The 13651-nt window shown below is 41.6% G+C and overlaps 1 protein-coding gene across 1 annotated transcript; it reads right to left on the bottom strand.

Annotated features, from left to right (window-relative positions):
* Positions 1 to 7499: 7499 nt before the first annotated feature.
* LOC131481484 (disintegrin and metalloproteinase domain-containing protein 25-like) lies at positions 7500 to 9864 on the bottom strand (the record flags this gene model as incomplete). The annotated part of the gene is made up of 1 exon (XM_058670478.1): positions 7500 to 9864. A coding segment is annotated over exon 1 (2208 nt), but the record flags the coding sequence as incomplete, so codon positions are not given.
* Between the last annotated feature and the right edge of the window lie 3787 nt (positions 9865 to 13651).

Here is a 13651-nt window from a genome sequence, read left to right as displayed (position 1 = left end):
TTTTCCATTCTAAACCCAGAAGCAGAACAACTGGTTGCTACAGTTGATATTATCAAACTGGTTCAGCTTTGATGGAACCTAGGGTATAGCCTGCTAAGCAAAAACATAAATATGGATACAGAAATGCTATCTATGCCCCAAAGAGGCACAGTCTTCTCATTTCAAATCAAAGCTGGTACTGTTAACAAATTTCAGAGCTGAAATGATGATATAAGCAATGCCCATGGCCAGCAAAAAAGAAAGCAGTTCTTACTAAAAAAATTTTAAGAGTTATTCATTTTTATTTGAAAGGCAGATTTACAGAGAGACAGACAGAAATCTTGTCTCCACTGCTTCACTCCCAAAAATGGCCACAACAGCCAGAGCTGAGCCAATCCAAAGATAACAGCCAGGAGCTTCTTTTGGGTCTCCCATGTGGATGCAGGGTCCCAAGGACTAAACTGAGCCATTCCCCGCTGCTTTTACAGATGTCTTAGCAGGGAGCAGGGTTGCAAGTGGAGCAGCCCGCACAAGAACCAGAATCCAACAGGGATGCTGATGTTGCAGGTGGAGGATTAGCTTGCTAAGTCAACCCACCAACTGACAAGAAAGCAGTTCTTAAACATGTCATCACAGAAGCTTATGTGCAATCATTGCTTGGTAATGCCTTGTAGCCTTATGCCACTCTTTCTATTACAACAGCATATATTTAGAGTTGACTCTGAACTTCTTTCAAATCAGCAAGTTTTTTTTTTTACATATTCTTCTTATTATTATCATTTTATGATACAGTTCCACAAGCTCCTGGCATTTCCCTTATCCCCTGTCTTTTTCCCTCCCCCCCACCTAGTTCCTCTATATCATAACTAAAATAGAGTTCTTCATAAACAGCAATATGTCCCTCATTGTGGGCATGGACAATGGCAGACAGGCCAGCATCCTAATGTCAAGATATAGTAAATAGTTTCATTGTAAGTCCATCTTTGTCTGGAGTTAGAAATGCATACTACATTATATCCTCACATCTGGATGTTAGTCCCCATTTCACAGTTACTGTACATCCCCTTAAATGAAAAGTCATAATGCAAAATCAACAATAGAAAGAAAAATAGAAATTTACGATGCCATGAAGTTAAATGACATGTTACTAGATACGGCAGTCTCCATTACACAGCTGCTATACATCCCCTTAAATGAAAAGTCACAAAACAAAATCAACATCAGGGAGAAAAAAAGAAATTAACAACATCATACTACTAAATGACTAATGTGCATCTAAAAGGAAAATTAAGAACCTGCTTGAAGGAAATGATGCTACTGTATGATCTGCGAGTCATTGAATGTTTTAATCAAAAGAAAGTGTTTTGAAGAGAGGAAATTAACAGAAAACAACAAAACCCATGCGATATAGTTTCTGCTGACTTTTGTTGCTGAAATGTGTCCCTTCAAACAATAAACAGATGGGTTTTGTTTTTTAATCCAGTCTACTAATCTATGACGTTTGATTGAGCTTAAGCCACTTACGTTCCGAGCTTAATATGTATGGATGGTACTTTGGTCCTGTCATTTTAGGAATGGGTTGTTCATTGCTTTAGTCTTCTGTTGTCATTTTGCTGGGATGTTCTTCACATTTGCTTTTGGCTTTGGCAGGTGCTATTCCTCTTCTCTGTCAAAAGAACTTCTTGAAGTATCATTTGCAGGGCAGGGTTGGAAGAGGCAAATTCTTTTAAATTTCTTTACTGTGGAAGAATTTTATTTCATTTTCAAAGACAAAAGAAAGCTTTGCTGGGTATGTTATCCTAGGCTGACAATTTTTTTTCTTTTAGAATCTGGAATATGTCACTCCACTCTCTACTTGCCTGTACAGTTTCCTGTGAGAGGTCTCCTGTGAGTTTAATTGGCATTCCTTTAAATGTCAATTAGAGTGGATAAGGGTTGTTTGGGCTTTGCCACAGCATCAGATGGCATAGGATGGCACTGGGGACTAATGTTGTCAAGTTAAATGCAAGAATCATCTGGAGAGTGCATAACCTGGAAGCTAGAGTGGCCTACTAGGGAGCTAGTGGGCACCTTCCTCTTGGGTGACCACTCCCACTGGAGAGCACGAAAACCAGGACAGGGACAGGGGTGGCTAGACAGAAGGGCACCTGCCAGTATGTGTGTGGACTGCATAGTAGGTTGGTTGGGTTGAACTAGGCTTCAGTGCTCACTGACAAGTACCAGAGCTAAATGGAATGTGGGACAGACTGAACAAGCCTGCAGTACAAACTGGCATGCATGGGAACCAGGGTAGGGAGCAGGCCTGGAGGGAGCTACAGGGAGTCACCTCAACTAGGCTATAGCTCCCACTGGTTTGCGTAAGGACGAAGTACAAAGTGGGTAGGATCGGGCTGGACTACAACAACCATTGGTTCAAGTGGAAGACAGGGCTGGAAACAGAACTGACTCAGCAATTGCAATGACCAACATGTGCATAAGCTGATTGGGGCAACGAACTGTGCCAGACCCTGTGCTGGTAAACTCACACAAGAATCAGGTATGGGATCATCTCAGATGAAATTTCTTTGGAGATCTCTCCAACTGAACTGTTGATCACAGAACGCCAAACATAAAGAGACTATGTCAGCCAGTGGATTCTGAATGCTTTTCATGAGGATTGTTACAGCGAAACTGGCAGCAATTCAGAACTGTTCAACTATCAAAACTGCTTGAGTAAGACCCTCGGAGCTTGCCCCACATCGGGGACCTGGGATTGGAGGTGGACTGGGTGGGACTTTTTGCTTTGTTTCTCCCTTGACCCCAGCTACAGGGGGAAAAAGTGATCTTAGTGTGAAAATAATGATACTACCCACTTTCCTATAGCCCTAGACCCTTTGTAACCTAGTCAACTAAGTAAGATCATTAAAAAAAAATAAATTAATTTTATTTTTTATTGAAAGATTTATCTTATTTTTATTACAAAGTCAGATATACTGAGAGGAGGAGAGACAGAGAGGAAGTGGAGCTGCCAGGATTAGAACCAGCGGCCATATAGGATAAGGCGAGGACCTTAGCCACCAGGCCACACGGCCGAGCCCAAAAATAAATTAATTAAAAAAAAAAAAGAAAAGAATGTCCAACTTCTAGTGTTAAAACAAGATGTACCAGTTCATTCACAATGTTCAATCGGTCCCACTGACATTTAACATTCAATAACAAGTCTACAATGTATTGACTGTGATCACTCACTGGTGAATGGATTGAAGATACAAGTCTACATGAAACAAGGTTAGTGAAGTAAACATGACCTTACTAATTGGACAATAAGGTATAAGATATTGATCCTAAAGACATGCACATGAATAACTGGACAAAGAACTAAAAGAACTGTTGTAAGAAAATCTGAATTTCAAGAAAACACAGGAAACACTAGATACCAAAGAGAATTTATAAAGAAATTGAAGTACTATAAGAAGGCATCACAGCCTGAATAATACAGGGAATGAAGTGAAAAGTGCAATAGAGGAAATCAATAGTTAAAATTATGAACAATGAATGGACTCAAAGACAGGATAATCAAAACTGCAGAACCGGAGAAAAAAGGGATTAAAAGAATAGCAAACAAAATGTCCCAAAAGTAGCAAGACATGTTTGGGAAATAACACATACTTGTATAACATAAGAGAACTCCAAATGGGCTATCAGTTACTTTCTTTCAGCAGAGATGAAAACAATGTATATTCCAAATTTTGAAGGAAAAATGTACCAACAAAGAAGACATCACTCAGAAAAGCAATCTTTTGGAAATTCAGGAGAGATGAAAACAGTTCCAGATGAATAAAACTAATGAATTCATTTCTCCTAGATTTCCTAGGCTTGCCTTATGAGAAACTCTAATTCATTTCATCTTACTGAAAGGAAGAAATGCTAATGTTTGAGAGACTTCTTCAAAAAAGTCCATAGAAAATACATAACATGAAAAAATGTGCGTGCACTTCAAACGTGTCACCAAAATAAAATTACTTCATATCCATTTTCCACAAACATTTTAAAGTATTCATGTATAATATAAATTCACAGGTAAGAATAAATACCATAAAAGTTCACAAGAGTCTGTTATGGTAATCTTAAGACATAATAGTTTTGCATACAACTAAGACTTGAGATAAAAGGGAAGACATTGGCATTACTTGAAGCTACCAGGTTGGAATACAGCGCAACCAGTTTGGTGCTGGAACTTCTTGATTTCCTGCGGGCCTCAGAGATATGCTCTTCAGAATTTTGATGGCACATTACTCGGTAGCTCTGGGCTCTTTGGCACCGACAATATTGTGGGTTCTGGAAGCTGTCAAACACATCTGCATGTAGTGTTCATCTATGATACGAAAGCCACTGCCAAAGCAAAATACGTACTGAGAGAACACTGATATAAGAAGCTATAAAGCTCAGGTCTGGGCCTTCCCACTGCTCACCATGCAGCTGGAGCTGGGGGAGGAGCCAGGAGCGGCAGGACCTGGGCCTGAGGAGTTCAACCTCTGGCAGCCAGGCGGCTGCCGGGGGCCTCGGGAGGGCCGCGCCTCAAGCCTGGAACACACACTAGCTACCACATACATGTGGTGAACTGCTCCTGGGCGGCCAGTGCACCATTTGGTGCCAGGCTCCGCCTGCTGGCCACCTGGCCGGGAAGTTCTGGAATTTTCATTCTTTGATATGCTGCCTGGGTAGCTCCATGCTGAACCCACAGTGCTTTGGGGACGTGAATGAGTCCTAAAGATTCTCAATGGCAGTAAATCTTCCTCTGAAGAACCTGTAATCACTTTATAATACAGATTACCGAACACCAGTTCATTCAAGAGCCAAAATTCCGGGCTTGTCCAGCAGGATGTCCCCTTTGCCTAACAGGATGAGGGATCAGCAGAGGGGTCACAGTAGGCAGGACCATGACATTGACTGGCATTCGAGAACCATACCTGGGGGTAGAATGTGTCGGGGATGTGTGGGCCAAACCCCGTGGGAATTCTGACCCCACTGGATGGCTTAGGAGGGCTGGTGGAGACAAGGCAGGAGTCACGACAGGCTGTGGGATGTGCTGAGCTGACCAAGAGCAACCACTGGCATGCTTAACACTGGCTGGGAACAGGCCTGGTTGGGGAGCTAAGGGGAGGTCCTGGCTGGGTGGAGTTTCCCACTAAGGGGCGTAGGAGCTGTAAGGGGGCTGCGTTCTGGTCGGGTCACAGTTGTAGTCTCCCTTGGCACAAGTGTGGACTGGGACTTGATGCACCATGCCAGATTAGACCGCAGCACAGTTTGGTGTTCTGGAGGACCAGGGTAGATGTGGGACGGACTAGGCTAGGTTTCAACCCCAACTGAGCCATATATGAGCTATATGTGGGTATGCACGAGTCGTGGCTGGGCTGAAACTTCCAACAGCAGGAACCAGAATGGGTTGAAGACCAGTTAAGAAAGGCCGCTGCTCCTGCTGGGGCAAGAGATGAAATGAGCAGTGCTGGCCCATGGACCTGCTGGTATGCATGAAACCTGACACCAGGAGGGGGTCTGATGGAGGAACCTGAACAGCTCCTCTGACAGGACACTGACCCTAAAAATAAACGCAGGAACCATAGAGGTAAACAACCCAGAAGAGGCTATGGAAAGTGGCATACATTTGGCTCGGGTTGGGGGCGGACCCGGCTGAGTCAGTTCGCGTCATCCACTGGCAAGTTCGAGCGCTGGAGCTGGGTGGGGGTCGGGCCAGGTCCGGTTGTGATAAAAACAGTACACAGCACAAAATGCCAAGGCGAGGCTGCCTGTGCCAGTTAGGAACGCAGCACCCAACCAGCACACCTCCCACTGGTTTAGGTGAGGACCAAGAGTGTGATGGGCAGAGCCAGCATGGACTGCAATACTCATTGGTTCCGGTGGAGGTCGGGGCTGAGAATAGAACCAACCCAACAGTTGCAACCACCAGCTGATCAGGGTGATGGACTGTGGCGGGCACTGTGCTTGCTAGTACATATAGGAACCTGGTCTGCGAACACCTCAAAGTTTCTTTGGGGATCCCCTCAATCGAAATGGAGGAATCAGAACATTAACCAAGAAAAGATGGAAGATGGAGTAGATCAATCAACCACCTCAGCTATATGTTGGCAGCGAAATACTGGACAAGGGGAGACTTTATGATGGACTATGTCAATCAGTGGACTCTGCACCAGCCTCATCGTACCTGGATTGTTGCTGATAGTATGTTGGAGCATTTAATTGATCGGGATGACACTCTGCTGGCTCTGCCATCAGACCAGAGAGGGTCTCCCTAAGAGGCTGTTGAACTTGACCGGCCAATAAGATGTTGGACTCTATGTTTTGTATATGCTTGCAATGAGGGAATCCCAACTGAACTTGAACTGGGGTTATGCAACAAGGTGGAGTAATCCACCATGGGGGGAGGGTTTGGGGAGGGGTGGGGAGAATCCCAGTACCTATGAAACTGTGTCACATAATACAAAGTAATTAATGAATAAATTTTTTAAAAGAAGCTATAAAACTGTTCTGTGGGCCTCGCATGCCAGCCTATTGCTAAATCCTTTCCTTGCATGTGCCAGGATTCCATATGGGCACTCGTTCTACTCCCCACTGCTCTACTTCCCATCTAGCTCCCTGCTTGAGGCCTGGAAAAGCAAGAAAGGATGTCCCAAAACCTTGGGACACTGAACCCGTGTGGGAGACTTGCAAGAAACTCCTGGCTCATGGTTTCAGATCAGTTCAACTCCAGCCATTGCAGCCACTTGCAGAGTAAACCAGCAGAAAGAAAATCTTTCTCTCTCTCTCTCTCTCTCTAACACCTTCTCTCTGTATATTCTGCCTTTCTAATGAAAATAAATAAACCTTAGAAAAGAAAAAACCAGTCATATCAGCCTTGCAGTCATTTCTCTAGCTCTTGCTTTACAAGCAGAAACTTACAGATGGGAATATCAAAGAGGAAATATGATGCATATTCACTGTCTCGGAGGAAAAGCATAATGACAATTGGAAGGAGCATGGGAATGGGAAACAACAAATGGACCCAAACATCACCCATTTTAGCAGTGCCACTGCTCAGACAACACGAAGACACTACATTCTATCAAAAACAGGCCAGCAAAAATTTCTAAAATAATGAAAGTGCAAATATGTTCAGTTTTACCTTTATTTATCAGCCTATGATCTTGTAGCATAATGAACCTTTTGAAGTTCCAATAAGTCTTTCATATGTACAATGACATTTGTTTCAGGCAGTAAAATTTAACGCATGCAAGAGCCCGTTACAGATTGGAATAATTTCGTTGAGTTGTACATGTTTGTTCTTACTTATGTGAATTCTGAGCATCTTCTTATAGGAATTCTGAAAAGCCCAGCTTTTCCTTCTTAGATGAAGTTTAAACAATTATGCTCTATTTCCTTAGCTACATTTTTCACTTTTGATTTCTTTCTTCTGAGGTAAATTTTGAACATTTTGCCCTTCTTTCTTCAAAACATTTAAACTTGCTACTTTTTCTTACGTGCCTTTTGCCCTGACAGTTTGTCTTGGGTAAGTTTGATTTTTGTTCTGGTGGTTCTGGTGAATCTTCTCTTTTAAGTGGACAGCAAATGAAACAGCAGCAACACAGAATCAAAAAGCAGTTCAACAAAACCAAAAAAGGAATCCAAAATTTAGAAATTCCACGGTCAGGCTCAGATGTTTTCTCAGGCTCTTCCGCAGGGGGTGGACCACTATCAATACTACCTCCATTTCCTTTTGTCCTGCAGTTTGGTGGGGCCCACTTATTGCTACAATGACAGTGATGTTTACTGTTGCATATTCCATGCATGTTGCACATTTCAGGAATGCACTCACTATCCCAAACTGGCTCAGGGACACACCTCCTGCCAATGCACACCCGCTGTTCACCACACTCTGTTCCATCTTTCACATCACCAATATCAAGTGCAGTCATCCCAAAGTGGTAGTCGACCCCCCAGCACATGTGACCATCCAACCGAGTTATATGCATGGTAGAATGACTTCCTAGTGAAGGAATTTCTGTCACATTCTCACACTGAATTCTTCCACATAGAATATCGGCAAAACCACATGCTATGTATGTATTGGTGTCATTACCACAGTTACCAAAACGGTCACCACGGGTGTTTATTTCTCTGTAGCATATCTGATTTGCACTCCTGGCTTTCTTGCCAAAAATTTTCCGGCACTGTTCATCACGGAAATTACATCTCTTTTCATAGCAGTAGCCCATGCCCAAGCAAGGGCTTCCGTCCTGCACATACACATCATCTGGACACTCATGCCAAGTTCCATTGCACCACTCTGGAAGATCGCATTCATTACCTTGTTCTCGACATACTTGTCCTGATGGCACAAACTGGCAGTCCTTACAACAATTGCCAAAAGCACAAGAAGCCCCACGTACCAGAGTGCAGTTTGTCAAACAACAGCGATCATTTTTACAGGATCCTAGAGACCCACAGTCACATTTCTCTTCTTCTTCAACAATAGCATTTCCACAACGATGTTTTACGAAGAGAGACTCTGGATTTGGTGGGCTGTGCATACAGTGCACTCTTATAGAGTACCCCCAATACTGAGCATAACTGCAGTTGCTGAATTTTGTTGCAGTTGATGCAGTTGGATACATTATGCATCTGCTATCCTTACATTTACAGCTTGAAGTATCATGAGACATACCCAAATTATGACCAAGCTCATGTGCCAGAAGCTTTGCAAAGCTGACCAAATCATCAGTCCTGAATCTATTAACTGCACAATTATCATTTCTAATGCATACTGCTCCAACATAAGCCAAGCCAAGATATGTACCAAATGTAGCCTTTATGAAAAGATGAACAGCATCATGGGGAATACGAATATTTAGATTAGTTCTCTTCCATTTGCAAAATTCTCTTAGCCAATGACTTATGTTTCCTGGTGGTATGGGATTTCCTTCATTCCAAATTTCTATTGCAGGTAAAGCCACTTCCATGTCCATATGCTCATAAAGAGAATTAAGTATATTGATAACCTCGATTACTTCATCCTCCACAGCTGAGATATTACTGCCCTTATGAAAGAATCGTTCTTGGTCTACAACCACCGCAAGTTCTAGAAACCATCGATGGGTCCACCAGCCCTGATAATCACTTTGCATCAGAACGGGATTATTACGTTTATACTTTTTCAGTTGCTGTGCTATCTCTTCTTCTGTTAATCCACAAGTCATAGTATCCTCACTGTCCACTTTATAAACTAGATGTTCAAATTTGGAAGAAAATGTTTTTGGCTTGATCTCATAAACAGTGTCATTTATCTGTAACATTCCTTGAAAGCCCCCAAAACAGGTGCTAACAGCAACCATGGATTCTGGGTCTCCTTCCACATAACCATGATAGTAGCATCCCTCCCGCACAAAAGGCCGGTCCTCAATGAGAGCACCTTGGTCTGAGTAGGTGAACATGGAGAAATGTCTGGTTACCAAATTTGTCTTGACTTTCATGTGGATGATGTATCTGTGCCCTGCAATTTGCAGTCTATAGGAGAGCCAGCCTTTAGTCTTCATACCTTTCTCAGTGCCAGTTACCCTCAAGGGTATTACCACTTCTGGGTGGCTGTGATGTTGACAGTGCCCGGTCTGGAGCCACCCAGAAAGTAAGAAAAGCTCCCCCAACCACAGCATCAGCAGACTGAGTCTCATATGCGTCATGACCTCAGCCAGGGACATACGAAGCTGTATATGAGAGCAAAGGAGAGGAGGGCAGGAGGCACTGCTGGTCTGTCTGCCGTTTGTGGTGAGTCTCTGCAGCCTGACCTTTAATGGTGTGTTTCTGGCAGAGTCAGTACATCAGAGTAGCAAGACTGTAAAAAGTAAACAAAAACGTAGAGACAGAATTGATATTAGGATTAGTCAAGCATTTACGGGAAAGAGCAGAGTGTAGGTTAAATTTTGCTCAACATATGAATCAGTACATTGCACTGGATTTGTTCTCAAACATTGCTGAGGAACAGTCAGAAAGCACATTAAGAAATGACAATTTGCCTCTGGTTGATAATTAATAAAACTAATGAAAGACACATAGATTTATTATACTGTTATTCAAATAAACATATATGTATGACACTTTGCTACAACTTTTGAAATAGAAAGATCTCAAGGGAAAGGTAAGCTTGTTTTGCTCCTTCTTGATGAGGGAATCTTACATGTACTGACTTGTAATAAACATTAACAGTTTTTCCGTTGAATTTCAAATACTGTATCACTCACATTACTCAGGAGTGGTTAAAAAAACTTTTAGCATAGTCCTTAATACATATCTTTATGCTACAAACCATTATCCATTCTATCTTCATCTAAACTTGCAAACGTCAGTGTCCAATCAATACTAGCATTCAGATCTGGTGTTGTAACACAGTGGATTAAGCTGTTACATTCAGTGCTAAAATCCTGTATCTGTACTAGTTTGAGTCCCTGGTACTCTGTTTCTGATTCAGTTTCCCACTAAAGAGTCTAGGGAAGACAGAACATAGACAAAATTTAGGCAACTGTGGATCACTCAGTATGAGTTTCTGGCTCTTAGCTTTGACCTAGTTTAGGTGTGGTGATGCCATTTGGGGAGTGAAAAAAAATGATGAAAGAGCTCGCTCCACCTTTCAAATAAATAAATCTTAAAATTGTTAGTGTCTACCTAAGCAGCATATATTTGATCAGTTACACCAATGGAGTAACTTGGACTTAAGATGTTAAAAGTGTTTGTATTTGATTATATTTGTAGGGGGAAAATGGTATGTTTCAAAGACTTTGGCCACATGAAATGGAATTGCAATGAAACTGACTGGGTCAGTAATATCCGGAAACGGGAGACTACTGAAGGCAAAATAAAATACCCTTTTAAATGAAAAGGTAATTGGTGAACCTCAAAGAAAAGAACAGTTTGGGAAAGATAATACTGAATTGCAGCAAAGGCATCCAAACATCTGGCTATTACAGGATCATAATGTACCAAATGACTGGCCTTGACCTTCAAGTGTATTTCTCTTACAAATAAAAATACATAAGCAGAGCTCATATAAAGCATGGATTTTTGTTTTATCTTGATTGCAAGATATATTATCTTTTTCACCGCAATTTTTTTCAATTATGGAATTTTCCTTTTGCAAAAAAAAAACAATAACCATCTTCTCTAGACACATTAAAAAAGAAACCAGATTGCTACCTATTCCTAACAAAAAACCTCTATCTCAACAATTGTGAAGCTCAATGGAGTGGAAGTTTTCCATTTTCAAATCCCTTATTCCATACAAAGCAGACATTTTGTTATCAGGGCATAAATTACCAAAATCACTGAAGTGATAGCTAAAATCTTATCCTGTCTGTAATTATGTTTCTCCTTACTTATACCATTCACCCAAATCAATACCACAGCTGGTGTTTGGGACCAGCTGCAGTCAGAGGGAGTCGGGGACTCAGGGAGCCACCTTGTGTGGAGAGGCGCAAAGCGAAGTTGACAGAACAACACACAGGCCCCTTTCTGACTGTTCATAAGGATCTGATCTAGGGGTGGAGGGGAGCACTGGCTCTGCTCCCTGCGGGGTCGGTGTGGTCCCTGGAACTGAAAATTAGCAACTGCAGTTCTCCACCTGGAGCCATATCGGGTGGCAGGACAGCAGTTGTGAACCCTAAGTGGAGATCCAGAGTGGGCGTGTTGTTGGTTAATTGCGCGGAGCTGAGCCCACTGCAATAGTCTTGTAGCCTGGGGGGTCTGTGTAGTCCCTGGAGCTGACTGTGACAGCCCCCTGATCTTTCTGGCCACCTAGTCTGCCCAGGGTGACCTCAGGAGGTACTTAGACGTGTTTGCTAGCAGGGGGAGACAAGCTCAGTGCTGCCTATAAATTCAGTGCCACGGACAAAGCAATTATTCAGGACAGCTGTGTTTCCTAAACTCAGGGTACTAATTGAACATTAAAGTCAATTTATACATATGAGGTAACAGACCATAGAGATGTCGTCAAACAGATTGGCAATTACAAAAGGTAAAAGACAAGAAAAAAACACTATGAATGTTACTGAAGTCTTTCCAACAAAGGAGCAAAAGCTTCGCCCATTCTCAGAGTTAACTGAGGAAGACATTGAGAAAATGGGGGACAAAGAACTCAGAAAACTCATTGCAAAGCTGCTGGTCAACAATGAGAAGTACAAACAAGAGTTCAAAGAAGAAATAGCAGTAATACATCAAATTAAGGCTGATATATCAGAAATGAAGAACACAGTAGAGCAAATTAAAAATACAGTGGAGAGTCTCAAAAACAGAATGAATGAGGCAGAAGAAAGAATTTCAGAATTAGAAGATATTTCCTGTCACCATGAAGAAACAAACAAAAAGCTGGAAGTAGAGCTGCATCAAGCTAAAAAAAGTATCCAAAATTAAAAGATATGATTAAAAGGTCTAACATAAGAGTTATGGGTGTTCCAGAAGGTGCAGAAAGAGAAGCTGGGATTAGAGGTATATTCAATGAAATAATACAGGAAAACTTCCCTAAGCTGAGCAAAGAATTAGAAAATAATATACAGGAGGGCTACAGAATTCCCAACAGAGTTGACCAAAAACGAACTTCATCACGACACATGATCATCAAGCTCTCTTCAGTTGAACAAAAAGAAAAAAATCCTTAAATGTGCACGAGAAAAAAATCAAGTATCATATAGGGGAACCCCAATTAAACTCACAGCTGACTTTTCAGAGGAAACGTTACAGGCCAGAAGAGACTGGAGTCACATATTCCAGATTCTAAAAGAGAAAAATTTTCAGCCCAGAATAATTTACCCCGCAAAGCTCTCCTTTGTCTTTGAAAATGAAATAAAATTCTTCCACAATAAAGACAAACTTCAAGATTTTGTCTCATCTAAACCTGCCCTACAAATGATATTCAAGGAAGTTGCTATGAAAGAAAAAAGAAATAGCAACCATCAGAAACAAAGGCAAATGTGGAGAACATCCAACTAAAACACTAACAAAAGACCTAATTTAGAACAACACATCGCCAAAATGACAGGACCAAACTGTCCCTTATCTATAATAACGCTGAATGTAAATGGCTTAAACTCATCAATCAAACGCCATAAATTGGAGGATTGGATCAAAAAACAAAACCCAACTATCTGCTGCTTACAGCAGACGCATCTTAACAACAAAGATCAGAAAATATTGAAAGTGAAAGGATGGAAAAAGATATTTCCAGCAAATGGTAAGGTAAGACAAGCAGGGGCAGCCATTCTTATATCAGATAACATAGACTTCGATGTGAAGAGCATCAAAAGAGATAAAGAAGGATACGACACAATGATCAAAGGATACCTCCAGCAAGAAGAGATCAGCATAATAAATGTTTATGCTCCAAATGCCAAAGCATCTAGCTACGTGAAACAAATATTAATGGGATTAAAGGGAGAAATAGACTCCAATATGATCATAGTGGGGGACCTTAATACCCCATTAACAAAAATGGACAGATCAAAAAACCAGAAACTCAGCAAAGAAACAATAGAACTCATTCAAACTCTAGAGCAAATGGACTTAGTTGACATCTATCGAACCTTTCATCCTTTCATCCTACTGACAGAGAATACACGTTTTTTTCATCAGTACATGGAACTTTCTCCAGAATTGATCA

The sequence above is a fragment of the Ochotona princeps genome, chromosome 11 (genome assembly GCF_030435755.1).
Source record: "Ochotona princeps isolate mOchPri1 chromosome 11, mOchPri1.hap1, whole genome shotgun sequence".
Classification (NCBI taxonomy): domain Eukaryota; kingdom Metazoa; phylum Chordata; class Mammalia; order Lagomorpha; family Ochotonidae; genus Ochotona; species Ochotona princeps.
This window is presented reverse-complemented; position numbering and strand designations above follow the sequence as displayed.